General features: G+C 36.1%; 1 protein-coding gene across 1 annotated transcript; it reads left to right on the top strand.

Moving 5' to 3' along the window:
• Positions 1–1,431: 1,431 nt before the first annotated feature.
• On the top strand, positions 1,432–13,384 carry FBXO43 (F-box protein 43; the record flags this gene model as incomplete). Its single annotated transcript, XM_081265689.1, has 5 exons — positions 1,432–1,516; positions 4,182–5,670; positions 8,174–8,276; positions 12,829–13,032; positions 13,136–13,384. 5 exons carry the CDS (start codon positions 1,432–1,434, stop codon positions 13,382–13,384), a joined length of 2,130 nt encoding a protein of 709 aa, XP_081121815.1.
• Positions 13,385–15,271: the final 1,887 nt, after the last annotated feature.

Here is a 15,271-nt window from a genome sequence, read left to right as displayed (position 1 = left end):
AGAGTTGTGGAAGAGGCAGTTGGTAGCACCAGCAATAGTTGAGCTTCTAAATGAGACTCTGAGATGATCACCTAAATGCTGAAGTAGGGTAGGGTCTTGCCTAAGGAATGGGCCAAGGAAAAGAAGCCAAAACCAGACAAGGAGGAAGCTGCTAAGAGCAGTAGGACTGTGTCTGGCATCTAAGTGTCCAGTAAATATTTATTGAATGAAAATTAGTGTTTAAAAATACGTTTGGCATTGAAAGTATTTGGGTGTATGCCATACCTAATAAGGGATGTCTGTAAATAATGAATCAATTTCACTGTTTTTTTTCCAGTTTTCTAATTACAAAATCTATATACTTGTCTATTCATTGTAGAAACACGAAGAAAAATACAAACATGACACTATTAAAAAAAAAAAGCATAATCTTATCCAAAGATACAGTGACCACATCATTCCTACCTTTAAGCTCTTACTCTGTGTCTCTCTATACTTTTCACCTAAGGGCGCTCATTCCGTTTGTAACCTGCTTTTACACTTGAGCCCGGAAATCTTTTCCAGTGAATACCCTCCTGCATTATTTCTAATAGCACCGCAATGCAAAGCACAGAAGCCTTTGAAAATGATGCTTCCCCAAGTGAGCGTGCTAAAAAAGCCTCGACCTGCTTGGGTCGGGTAGATGGGAGAGGGCCGGGCCTGCTGGCTGGCTGCGGGCGGGGCCGCGGCGGAGCCCGAGGAAGGGGCGGCGCGGGGCGGGGCGGCGCGGGGCGGTTACTCAGGGCGGGCAGTTCAAACTGAAGGAGGGAAAGGCGGCGGCCCCACGCGAAGCCGGCGTGAGGGTTGCCATAGGCCGGCATCCCTGGGGGGCGAGCGAGGCTCCTCCTGGGCGCACCCGCGGCGGCCGCCCGGTTCCCCGCCCACCCATCCGCCCCGCGAGCTGCGGGGTCGGAGCGGCAGCTGGACGGGGTAGGGCACAGGTGTGTGTGCCCGCTAGGCGGCCTCGGGGCGACGCGCGCCCCACTGAGGTCTCCGGGTGCGGGGACTAGCGAGGGTCAGGGCACCAGCTCTCCTCCCGCGCCCTCCGCTCCAGGTGACTTCCTCGCGGCCCTGTCGGCACCAGCCGGCCTCGGCGCTCTGGTGAGACCGTTACCCAACCACCAGCTGATCGCACCTGAGGGTAAAGGCAGCGCTGCAGCTCAAGCTGGTTTTGCAGAAACCTGGGTTTGAGAAGTTCAGTCATTGCCAAGAGTAACTGGAGAAAACACGAATATTAAGAGTACTGTTGTCTGAAGGGTTGAAGGAAATTCAAAATGATTTAGGCCTTTTCAAGCGTGATGTCTAATCCCTGTGACATGTATTTTATGTATACTTCCAATTTTAGCATTCATTATGTTCTGCACGTTTCAATTAATTGTTCAAATTGAAGTTTCTAAGTGACATTACTTTGGCATGAGTTTTAATGAGAAAGATGAGAGATTTTCTTGTTTGGAAGCCTACCTAACTTTGACATCTAGGAGTTCAAGATTTACTGATGGTAAGATTTTCCACTTTAACAAATAAAGGAAATATACTTTTAACATAATTAAATATCCATGATTTAATAGGTGCTTTCTTTTTTTTAGTTGGCACATTGTAATTACATACAGTAATAGGATTCATTATGCTGTATTTGTACATGCATATAACATAAATTGTAGGCCTTTAGATATGTATTCTGAGCTCTTTATCAGAAGCCTGGTTTATAAAAAAGAATGTCCAAGAGACTAGTTCGTAAGTGATTTGTTGAGTCAGTACAATAAGCCAAGGGGCATTCTGTGATTTGGGGTGAATAATTTTAAGGTTAAGTTTTGAAGAACCACGTTTTGAGACCAGTGTTTTGGGGTAAATGAAAATGATGACAGCAGGGGGAAAAAATGGTTTTGAAGGGGAGGGATTTCTGGGACTCCACTTTGTTTCCAACAATTTGCCTCTCAGTTTCCCATATTCTAGCATGGTGAGACACCTAGTGGCGAAGTAGCAGAATAAATTTGTTTTTAACTGTAGAAACTCCTTGACCATTTTTTTTTAACCAAAAATTGAGTGAAACTGTTTCTTAATAGAAGATTCGTGGGAAAAAAGTAATCTGAAAACACATAATATCTTATTAATTTAATATTTGGAAGACAAAAATGTTTTAAAATACATTGCAATTTGTAGAAAGCAAAGTTTGATCATCTTGACTCCTAAGCATGTGCAGAAGTTAATAGTGATCATGAGGAGACAGAGATCTCAAAAGTCAGCTACTTGGCCCAGTATAAATGATCAGTTTACCATAAAGAAATAATTTTGTGTTTAGTGTAGAAATTTGTTTATGTAACATGCTTGTTCACTATGTTTTGTTTTGTTTGAGACAAGGTCTCGATAAGGTGCTGAGGCTGGCTTTGAACTTGCTATCCTCCTGCCTCAGCCTCCCCAGTTGCTGGACTACAGGTGTGGGCCACCATCCCCAGCTCTTTTACTGATATATCTAACTAATTTAACATAGGCATTAATCAATTGCTATCTATTATATGTCAACTAAAATTTATTTCCTAATGGTCTTTTAATTGCAAAAAATCATGCATTTGAGTTGGAGAAAATTTTCTTCGTGTCCTTTGAAATATATGGAGATGTATAAAAAATAATAACTTTCTGGGGGCTGGGTGGTGGCTCAGCAGTAGAGCACTTGCCTAGCACATGCAAGGCCCTGGGTTTGATCCTCAGCACCATATTAAAATAAAGGTATTGTGTTCAACTACAACTAAAAAATAAAATATTAAAAAAATAACTTTCCAAATTAGCTTCATTCCTTTGAGTTAACACTTAATTCAAGTTTCTATAAAGAAGGAATATGATAATACTGTTGAAAAGGTTAAGGAGTAAAATACTTCCTACTGTTGTTTCTTACTTGTATACTTGCTAAGTAAATGTTTTCTTTAAATAACTGATTTGAATCCCTTATTTCCTACTTCAAAAGTACTATAAAGGGTGGATTTTTGCCTATTATCTATGATTTTAAGCCTGCAATGGGACCTTATGTCTTAAAAAGTTAGAAACTGAGACATAAAGGCTGGGGTTGTAGCTCAGTGATAGAGCGCTTGCCTAGCATGTGTGAGGTACTGGGCTCAAACCTGCACACCACATAAAAATAAATCAATTGTGTCCATCTACGACTAAAAATATTTTTTTTAGAAAACTGAAACATAAGTATAACATGTCAAGTTTGAAATGGCCCTGTACTGTGGTGCAGTGATTCATTTTGGTTATCTCAAGAAAAATATATTAGTAATCAATGAGCCAAAGTCTTTGTAATTCTGATCTTATAAATTTTGACCTTATAGTTATGAGTACTGAATTTCTCTGTTATATGTGTGATCAGCCTAATTACAGTTAGACTATCGGCAACACTCATTATTTGACACATTTCCCAAAGACATGTTTTAAAAATAGCATATAGTGTTTTTAAAGTAGCTTTATTTACATCACAACACTTTTAAAGGAAATACCCACCTGAAAAATATAGCTAAGTATGAATAAGCTAAAATATTAAAACTAAAATTATGTACTTTTATTCTATAATCATAAAATAATAAAATAAAAATGAGGCTGCTAGAGCTTTTTTTTTAGTAGTTCAAGAAATAATGCATGGTGCTTGGACTATGGCTGGTAAAGTAATGTATGAATATTTATAATCTCAGGTTTTGGTATTATGACATCAAGAAGTTATTTTTAAGGGCTGGAGTTTTAGCTCACTGGCAGAGCACTTGCCTAGCATGTGTTAGGTACTGAGTTTGATCCTCAGCATCACATAAAAATAAATAAATATTTTGAGTCCATCTACAACTAAAAAGAAAAAAAAAATGTTTTTAAAAAAATTAAGGTGTGGGCTGGGATTGTGGTTCAGTGGTAGAGTGCTCACTTCGCATGTGTGAGACCCTGGGTTCAATCCTCAGCACCACATAAAAATAAACAAAATGTAGATATTTTTAAAAAATTAAGGTATAAAAGAAGAAGTTGTTTAAGTAGAATACACATCAGTATATTGTGTAGATTTGATTTTCAAAGTAACTTTAACAAATTGTCACATAATTTTCTAATATTATCTGTACTCAAAATATATTTGGTGTAAGCTGCCTGGGTACTCATTTCAAAGGAAGAATAAATTTGTTTTCACTTTTTAGAAACAGAGAGCTTGAAGATGTCACAAAGGCACTCAGATCAAGCTAGCCCTGGAACTGGAAGTCAGGTGGACTCTCCTACCATCAACTGCAAGTGCTCCAGCTTCAGACATTCTTGTTCCACATCTTCCTTTCAAGATAGTGACCATAACAAGTTGTCAAAATCTTTCTGCTTTAATAATGCAGATAAAGAAGTTTTGGGAAACAAAAAAAAAGACCCAACAGTAACCCATGAGCACCCTGAAACTTTAAATCTAGGCTTAACACATCCTTTAGAGTCTCCCACTCAAAGAAAGAAATGTGTCTTTCCTAGGAAGGAAATGGAGAAAACCCCAGAACTTAGTGAAACTCCTAAAGTCAGTGGGAAAAAATGTCTACTGCGGAGAAGATTGAATATGTCTTTCTCTCTTCTAAAGGGGGACTTTGAATCACGAAACAGTTCTTTAGAAAGTAGTATAAGCCAAGTTCTCAACTTAGAAAAAAAGATCCCAAGCAGTGCCACAGATTTTCCCAGGCAAAATGATTTTAGTTCATTAGTTACTAGCACATTAAAAACAGAAGAAGTGACATCCAGCAGTCAAAACTTGAGACTAAATTTTTCTCAACAGAAGACTTCCACAATTGATGATTCTAAAGATGATTGTGACCTATTTGAAGTTGAATGTATATCTCCAATTCAGGGCAATAATTCCAAAGATTCTATCACACATGACTTTAGTGATAGTAGTTTAAGTGTTAATGATGAAAATACATATCCTGCACTTCTGGGCTCCTCTGGTAGTGGAACAACCTGTGGAACAGATGAGGACCTATTTGTGACTCCAGTAAGTAATCTTGTAGCGAATATCAAATTTAATGCAAGTCAAACACATTCTCCTTCAGCTGAAGTGAGACACAATGTTTCAACACCTGAAGACAGTGGTTTCAACTCACTTAGCTTGGAGAAGTCTGAAGATTCCCTCTCTGACCAGGAGAGTTCTTTTCAAGAACTATTCCAGAATCATAAGGGGACTGTCAAATTGGGGGACACCATAAGAAAGTCAAGGCGTCTTGGAAGGTCGAGAAGACTGTCCACTCTTCGGGAGCAAGGCTCACAGTCGGAGACAGAGGAGGAAAAGCAGATCACCCACTCCAACCCTGAAACGAGACTCTTGACCACTTCAAGCACCTCAGAGAGTGGGCTGGGCTGTGATAATAAGAGTGAAGATTTGACCATAAGCTTCGAGAATTTATCAAGAACCCCAGCCTTGCAATTAGTGCATGAGCTCTTCATGAAAAACAAAAGGAAAAGATTTCAGCAAAAGGATGCCCATGAATTCTTGGAAGAAAGGGATGGGGAAAAAATTGCCACCTTGCAATCTGTTCTTGCAGGACTGATTGGCAAAAAGATGGGTATAGAACAGCTGGACATCTTAACAGAATTAAAGTATAGAAATTTAAGGCATATTCTTGCTATGGTTTTAGATTCCTTGACTGCAGAGAGCCTGTACAGGTAAGAAAAGTTTATGAAATAAAATTTGCTTTTACTTTTTAAGTTTAAAAGTTTTTCTGAATTGAGTGTCCTGTTTTTTATGTGTTTGTTTCTGTCTTTGATTGTCTTACACTGTATTGTTTAAGTAACCTTCCCAGTAGAGTTTGCTAGTATAGTTTCTTCTTCTAAAGCCTGCTTTAGAAGCAACAATATAGTTTTATTTTTCTGGATAGAATTTGTCACTCATTTAAAAAGAGAATTCCTAAAAGTTGAACTTTACATTTTCAAAATTGTAAGCTTTGTTCCACAGATTGTTTGATGAATTAAGAATTAATATCCTATTGTTGGATACAAATTGTATTTAAGTTCTAACATTTGGTAAGAAATATTAAGAATGTGGTTAGTAAGAAATGACCACATACAACGGATACCATTTAATTATTTAAACCAAGCTCTAGAATCCAAGAATAATAGTTAGCTTTCATTTTGGGGTTTGGTCTTTCAGGGGCCAGGGGAATATGCATTGTTTCATTTTCATTGCTAACACAGCAGAAGAAATTAATTACTTTTGGGAATTATGAACTGAAGAATTTGTGTTCACAGATATCCCAGTAGTTTGAGTGATGCTACATAATTAGAACAGACAGACCTTTAGGACTACTGAAGGCAGGAACTAGAATTACAAAGACTAAAGGAAGAATGTTCATGCTGGTGATGTGAAGCAATTTCAGGATTGTCAGAAGACAGGACCCTCAGTAATGTCATGGCCAGGAAGGAGGAAAGTCACACAGAACAGGTTTTTGCTAAGTGGTGGTGGTGGTGGGGGGGGCGCATACAGGAGGGTAGTGAGTCTCTTTCTTAATGGGAATATGCCAAGGGTTTGGTTTGTTTTTATGGCCACTACTCCTAAAGACCCTTCCTCACTGCCCCCCCCCAATATTATAGGCTATTGTAACGAATTGTAGAATTTCATAGTTGGAAGTATTCTGAAATATTTAGTCTAACTATTTATTTTGCAGATGAGGAAACAACTCTATAGAGAAGTTAAGTGACCCACCTGAAGTCACTCGGGAGACAGGAATAGATCTAGGTCTACAACTGAGCTCTCTCATTTCTCATCCGATGTAAATGATTAAGGTCTTTCAGAATAAACTTGATAGAGAATGTATTTGGTAGGATACAAACAAATATGCCAAATAGGATAACAAACATGTTAGGCTTTCCTTAGGTTTGTCTTTTAAAAAATGTTCAAGAGAGAAATTATTTGTTTAAACAATTAAGGAGATGGCCAAAACATAGGAATGATAATTTTTTATATGCTAGAGTATTTGGATATTGCCCAGTTAAAATAAAAAGTTGGGTAATACTTTAGGGTGCTCACTTGAATGAGCAGTTGACATTCATATTTTAACAATAACTTCTTCGTACCACTATCCAAATTTATAGTGTTTGTATTGCAGAATTTATGTCTATAACCTTAGCAGTGCTGTTCTTGGCAGCGTGAGGAATAATGGTCAGTTGAAATGGGTGTGGAGAATACCCAATTATGTCACTCTCTTCCTCATTAATGGGTGACTATATAAGGCACATTTGTTGGCTTAGAGAAAGGCAATGGCAACTCAAGTGGCCTTGGTAGGAAGAATAATGGTGTCGAGCATTACCTGGGCCCTCTAAAATGAGCAACTGCTTTTTTTCAGTCTTCTTCTGACTTTATTCCCTCTGAATGACTTGCTAGAATGATTTTTAAAAGACTGGATTAATAGTCAAAGTATTACTTTTTATCTAATAATATAGTGGAAGTTATTGATAATAGCAATCATTGGATGAAAACTGTCTTTAGATGCTTCGTTGTTTTGAACTTTATTGAATAAAACAGGAACTTTGGTGCTACTCACAATCATGTCTATTATTTGGCACTTATTGCTTTCAAAGAAGGATTAATTTTTCTTATGTTTATTTAGGTAAAATGGAAGAGATGTGTTGAATACCACAATAGGAGAAATCAATTTAAAATTCTTGTCCTACAGATGATAATCATTTTCTTGATGTTTTATTCCAGATTTTGAATCTTAGTGTCACTTATCTTAATTTCCCACTGGACTCATTTTGGCCTTATATGACTACGTATGAAATGGCAACCTATTAAAATGCTAACATATACTTAATATTTATCAGGAATTCTTTCATAGGGTGAATTAGTATGAGACAAGATGTTGATCAAGTCATATTTTTAATATTTTATTTAAAGAGAGAGAGAATTTTAATATTTATTGTTTAGTTTTCGGCGGACACAACATCTTTGTTTGTTTGTGGTGCTGAGGATCGAACCCAGGCTGCACGCATGCCAGGCGAGCGCGCTACCGCTTGAGCCACATCCCCAGCCCCTCAAGTCATATTTTTAATGTAACTTTCTAGTTTAAGTTTACTGTCCAAAATCTTTTAAGTTTTTCTTATTTTTTACCATCTATGAAAAATTATAATCTTTCAGAATACATTCAATGTAAGGACTGATCTTTCGTTTCAGTGTTTGGAAAGTCAGCAAAAACTGGCGTGAAATTGTTGTTCAAGATAAAAAAGCAAATCGGAGGAGGAAATTTTATATCACACAACTGAAAGCAAATTCTGAGGTAATAATGTACACTGTACTTTTCTAAAATGGATTTATATAAATATCCAATCATTCCACATTGTGGAAAAGCTAATTTGGTTTTCCTGCTATATTTTAACCCTTTCCATTTAGCAAACATTCAATCATAATCTTTTTACTTTTTCCAAAATCCCTTTCACGCCATCTATAAAGTCAAATAGATAACTGAGCACCAAGAACATCTTGTTGAGTTTTGTGGGATTTATGCAGATTTGCTGTTAATAACATCTGAATACCAATGATGTACTAGATCCCACTCATAAATCAATATCTTTATAGCATTTAAAAATATTTTTTAGTTGTAGATGGACACAATATCTATCTATCTTTCTTTCTTTTTATATGGTGCTGAGGATCGAACCCAGGGCCTCACACCTGTGAAGCAAATGCTCTGCCACTGAGCTACAGCCCCAGCCCCTCTTTATAGCATTTTCTTAAAATCCAGTCTTTTGAGTGCATATTACATGAAAGTAGCCAGTTGTTCAAATTACAGTGGTAGGTAATTTCTGAAATGGTCTCTGCTCTCCTGGAGCTTTTACCCTGAAAGTGACACAAATAAACATGTGACTACAATACAAGTTAGGGGAAGCCCAGAATTATACTGGACATTTAAAAGAAGTGCACCTCAGACCAAATGATAAATTAGCAATTAACTAAGAGAATGACACAAGTAGAGGCCTAGAGGTGATCTTGGCAGATGAGTACTTGAGGTCTGGCTTTGAAGTGACATGAAAAGCTGATGAATTCTATCTACACAGGGACACTACTTTGTATAACGGACGCCTGATGACTGCCACCCATATGTTTTAATAGATTCAACTTGGAGACCTTTCTTAGGCATGAATACCCAAAGAAACTCTTGAGAGTTTGCTACCTTAAGAGTTGTTCTAGTAAAAAGTATTTAATAACATATTGTAAGAAAATTTTACAATTAGATTAAATATAATTGAGATGAAGCATGGCATTAAATATGAACATCTAAATACAGATTAGTAGGTTTCTCATTTCAGGGAAATATTAGGAACTTTGAAGAAAAGTTTTACCTTTTCATCTGTGATGCTGCCTAGGTTTATTCAGAGCTGCTGGCCACTTACGGATGTAGCTGCTGGCTCCTGGAGCTTATGTAGTGAAGATATTAACTGCTTTTTCAATGTATGTTTTCAGAGTGCTGACTTATATACTAATGGCAGAATTAAAAACACCTATTTTTAAACCAAGTACCTATTAATATTTAAACTTTTAGCTCCATTTACTGCTTAATACCTCCAGGGAAGGAAAGGGGTTCTGTTGGCAACCCCTCCAAGTAATTCTGGATAAAATATCCTCATATCCTAGTCATCACTTAAAAAAAAAAGTGGTTTCTTAAAATATAGTATACATTTTACCTTTTTCTTTTCTTTTTTTAAATATATATATTTAGTTGTAGTTGGACACAATATCTTTATTTTATTTTTATGTGGTGCTGAGGATCGAACCCAGGGCCTTGCACATGCTAGGCAAGCGCTCTACTGCTGAGCCACAACCCCAGCCCCATACATTTTGCCTTTTTCAAAAAAGTTTTTTTATTTGCTTTTTAAAACTCATAGTAATACATTTTTAAAAGGTTTAAAAAATGAAAATGGATTGTGGCTTAAAACAAAACATGGTATTCTCCTGTCCTACTTCCTACTTCCTGCTTCCAATTCTTGCCCCATCAAGGCAATCACTTTCAACTTTTCTAGTCTTGACCTCCACAATTTTAGATTAAAATGCTTTTTGGGGGGAGAGGATACCAGGGATTGAACTCAGGGCCACTCAACCACTGATCCACATTCACAGCCCTATTTTGTATTAACACGGTCTCACTGAGTTGCTTAGTGCCTTCCTTTCGCTGAGACTGGCTTTGAACTTGTGGTCCTCCTGCCTCAGCCTCCTGACCTGCTGGGATTACAGGAATGTGCCACCACACCCGGCAAAATTAAATGCTTTGACTGATATTTATTATCTTTTTTCCTGTAGAGGGATTAGTTTAGATCTCTAACCTCTGATTTTTTTTTTTTAGTTGTAGGTGGTCACAATATCTATCTATCTTTCTTTTTATTGGTGCTGAGGATCGAACCCAGGGCCTCACACCTGTGAAGCAAATGCTCTACCACTGAGCTACAGCCCCAGCCCCTCTTTATAGCACTTTTTTAAAGGTGTTCTGTTGGCAACCCCTCCAAGTAATTCTGGATAAAAAAGAGATATGACCACTACTATCACTATCTAGCTACCTCCTCCTCACCCCAAATTCATTTCTCCCTTTCTTCTACCTTATTACTATAATTGTACCACTATTTGAGAATGAGTTGGAATTAGATGTTGACATCATTGAGACAGTATTGGGAGTATTATGACTTGTGCACTATGATTACCTTTTATTTCCCCCACCCCCAGAGTTAATAATTGCCCAGTTTTTCTCTTTTTTGCTCAGTGTTTCTCTGTACAGATCCCTGATTCATCTCCCATTATCCACCAGAACTGAAAGTCTCCTCTCTGTAAGTCTAAAACCAGGTATTCTACCTCTTCTTTCTTTTCCTCAGAGGTATCCTTCCTGGAGCCCTTTGTCCCCTCATTCCCATCTGGACTGTTTGCTTTCTACCTAACCTATTTTAATGTGTCACTAACTAAATAGAAAAATTATGAAACAATGTTGTGTTGTGATTTTCCTCATGCCTAAAAGCTCCTGAAAACTTTTTGTGTAAAACAAACAAAAAAATGTGTTACTGGAAGTTCCTGCATGAAAAAATTAGAAAGTACAGATCAGGTGCTCATAATAGGAGCTCAATTTTGTCTGTCAGCTTTGGAATAGTGAGAATGAGTACTAGAATTGGAATGCCACACCTTTTCCATTGCATTTCTTGATTAATTATTCTCTGTTCTCTCATTTTTGTGGAAAAGAGCAACCATTAAATTATTCCACTCTCACACTAAAATATTATCTGGTAATGCGATGATAGCCATGTTTTGAAAAATTGGGGCACTTGTGAATGTGTGCTTTTGTTGACTGCTTCACTTCTTGTTCAAAAATAGTAGCACACATTTTAAGCTTCATAAGGATTAGACTGTTTTATTCACTTGGCACCTATTAAGTGTTCTATAAATATTTATTAAATGACTGAATGTTTCTTTTGTGACTGCAATTTGCTTCAACAACATATCTTTATTCATTTTGGGGTGCATGTACCATGTTTTCCAACTACACTGAAATCCAAAGGGTGTTCTTTTAGTGTGCTTTTGGGTTATATGCTGTGCTCTAGGCTGCAAATCATTTATTCAAGTGTAATATAAAAGCTATATTGAGCCCTTGGATAATTTAAACATGTTCAAATGTATTTGTCCCAATTTCTGAAGGCCAATATTTGTTCATTACTCTGTGCCTATATTTTTAAGTTGTTAATCACATAATTTTTCATGACCCACTATCGGCTTTTCCTATACTTGTCCTATTATAATTTCTTACAGTTTAACTCTCCCCACAGTTAGAAGCCAACTGTGGCTAAGGGCACTATTGAGGGAGAGGAAACAAAGCCTAATTATAGTTAGATATTGAAGGAAATTTACCTATAGTGCATTTTATTTTGATAATTGGTTAAGAAAGTCATTTTTTAAAAAAAACATTTTTTCCCATTACTGTTCTTAACAAAATAAAAGGCTATACAAATTACTTATTGAAAAAGATTTCTTTTTGTTTTTAATTGTTTGTTTCTATTTTTTTCCAGCATTATTTGAGGTATAATTGAAAATAGAAATTGTATATTTTCAAGGTATACAAGCTCATTATTTCTTGACTGAAATTTGAATAATATGGGAATCCAGTTCAGATGAGGGAGGGTTTTTTTTCTCCTTTGACAACACCAAAGCCATTAAAACTTAATTGTAAAAATGAATCTGCACCAGGTATTTGCAAAATTCAGCTAAAGAAATTGGGTTTTATGATCTAACCAGTCTCATAGTTCTTCTGACATATGGCTAAGGTAAGAAACCTTCAGAGAATTCCATGATATCCCATGACAAACTTTCAAAAGATTCTCCTCTTCCTAGTCCTTGGCTTAAAACAGGAATTGCAAACTACAATCTATAGACCAAGTCCTGCCTATCACCTATATTTTTAAAGTAAGTTTTATTGGAACACAGCCCCACTCTTTGATTTACTTATTGTCTACAGCTGCTTCTGAACAACAGCACTACTGAGTAGCTTCAACTACATGGACAACAAAGCCTAAAATATATACTATCCAGCCCTTTACAAGTAATGTTTGCAAAATTGAGGCTTACAAAAAATGGATATAAATTCAACGTTAGAATTTATTGTTTTAATTTTTCTTCTTACATTTCTTTGACTATATTTCAAATGTTAGGAAAGACTTTGGGGGAGTTAAAAGAAGGTCTAGGGGAAAAATCTCGTGGTATAGCCACATTTTAAATACTTAAATCTACATCCATCAGAAAGCTCTTCTCTCTGGGAACTTTTTTGATAGTGTGGTGCTGACTCCTCTCATCTTTTACCACAGGAGGCTGTATTAAATGTTGAAGATGCTGCCACTCGCCTCCATCTTTTAAATCGCTCAGCTTTAAGATCAGTACAAGCTCAGGCTAAGACACCCAGTTCTCAGAAAGAGCAAGTTCCAACCTTATCTCCTTGGGGAGAAATTTTGACACCTATAGCAAGCTCTTCAGTTAACCACTTAAATAGTAAACAGGAAGAGTATGTTAAGGTAGGTATTTATCATAAATTATTAGAAATAAATATTTGCAGTTTGAAATAAAGTGATTCTCTATATGACACCAGGAGATTTAGTGTGTGTGCTTTCACTGCAGGTTGCCAAAACACTTTTTATTGATGAAGCATTAAAACCTTGCCCAAGGTGCCAATCCCCTGCTAAGTACCAGCCATATAAGAAAAGGGGACTGTGTAGCCGCACAGCCTGTGGTTTTGACTTTTGCGTGTTGTGTTTGTGTGCTTATCATGGGTCTGAAGAATGTAGTAGAGGAACAGCAAAGCCAAGAAATAGAAAAGATGCTCTCCCAGGAAGTGCCCAGAGTAAGCGGAATTTAAAACGCCTTTAAAGAGACAAAACATAAAAGAAGCATTCCCTCTATGCAATGTTCTGTTTGTTGACTTAAAATTATGACTATTTTGAACACATGCAAATTTTCCCATTAATGACAGATGATGATTTATTTCCTATTTTGTATAGATCATAACCCATGTTATTGTATGTTTTAAGTGATGAGTTTTGAAAAACTTTTATTTTACGATGTCATTTTTACCCATTTTAATAACTTGGTGTTTTAAATAAAGAACTTTCAATGTTGTTTTATATATATATATATATGTATTTTGCTATTTCATCACTATATGTTGAAATGTTCTTCAATTTTTAAAAAACAGTTTTTCAAATAATATTAAAAATTTTGAACTTAGAACCATATAGTTTTGGAAAATGAACTCTTGACTGAAATGAAATACAAATAAAGTATTTTCAGAAGTTCTGTTAAAGTTACTCCATAATTTCAATCTTTCTTATATTTGGCATATTTTGATAACTTCCAAGTAAGTAAAATTTACTTAACATTGATAAATAGAAAGACATTAAAAAGTAAATTATGGGGAATATGTGGTCATTCATAATGGGAGTCTTAATTAATAAACCCCTGTGAGTCACACATTATAAGGTAATATTTTAAAAATTTCTTTAACTGTAATAACAGATTCCATTGATTCAGTGTAGTCAAGATATTACTATTTTGACAAATTTGGGCTGATTGGAAAAGATAGTTTTTAAAATAAAACAATGTACTAAATTATTTATAATATACATTATGGTTTATAATACCTTTTTTCCAAAAATTATTTTAGACTGGTTGCATGTTCCGTATAAAACAGCCATAGAAAAGAGATAAGTTCTATTGCTGAACAAATTACTAAGACCAGGGAAACACTTGACAATAGTTTCATCATTCTTTCAGCTTATGTTTAGGTAATCTCTGTGTGTTGTACATATCCATGTTCTCACTGCATGCACAGATTTTCATATAGTTATCACACACTATTTTAATAAGATGATTTAAAGTGTTAGAAATAGATATGTGTGGGGAAATCTGCCATTAATATTAATTTATTGTTTAGCTATAAATTCTGAATTAGATCAAATTTTATCCTTTTCAGTTCCACAAAGGAATTTTTAAGACAAAACATAAATATGATAACATGTTAGTTGTATTTAATAAAAGTTAGCCATCTTTAAATTTTAGGGACTTTTTGATTTGTTTGGTTCTAACCTAATTAAGTTCTCTGTCTCTGTTTCCTGCAACATCTTCTACATTGGGCCAGTTTACTAGTTAATGCTGTACACTTCAGGCTTAACTCCTTTTCTCCATTAGAAAAATTTTCTTTGTTTTTAGGAAACTTGTTCTGGTCCCGATTCTCTTTAATGTATGAAGTCACCCTTTTGGTTTATTTAATCCAAACTACTTGGGTTTGGCTTTGCTTTCTGTGGCCCATATTGAATCATATCTTCATCTGTCATATGAACATTTTTGCTATTTGATACTCTTGATTTTCTGCCTGATCTGTCATTCCCCTGGTGACTTTTTAGATCTTAAAACCACAAATCCAGTTCCTTGACATGACTTTTTAAAATTTTATTAAAGAACAGGAAAGGAAGACAAAGATTTCTTGGTCACAGAGAATGTCGTGTTCAAGGTCACCTGGCATCCTCTTTCCTTCCCCCCCATCACAATCCCTCTGGTGTTGTATGTGTTGCAGCCACAGTTCCCTTGCAGGGCACTGCTTACTGTGGTCATCCTGTGGCTATGCAGCCCATTAGAATGTGATATTATGTCTCACCTAGGTGGTAAAAAAAAAAAAACAGTGTTTACCACACGTAATTATAGAAATAAACAACAAACACGTTTTATTTTCTACTGAAGGTAATCTTAAGCAATAGAAGC

Source organism: Spermophilus citellus, assembly GCF_964194105.1.
Source record: "Spermophilus citellus genome assembly, chromosome: 14".
In the NCBI taxonomy this organism is placed as follows: domain Eukaryota; kingdom Metazoa; phylum Chordata; class Mammalia; order Rodentia; family Sciuridae; genus Spermophilus; species Spermophilus citellus.
Note: the sequence above shows the minus strand (reverse complement) of the source record. Positions and strands in the feature narration are given on the sequence as shown.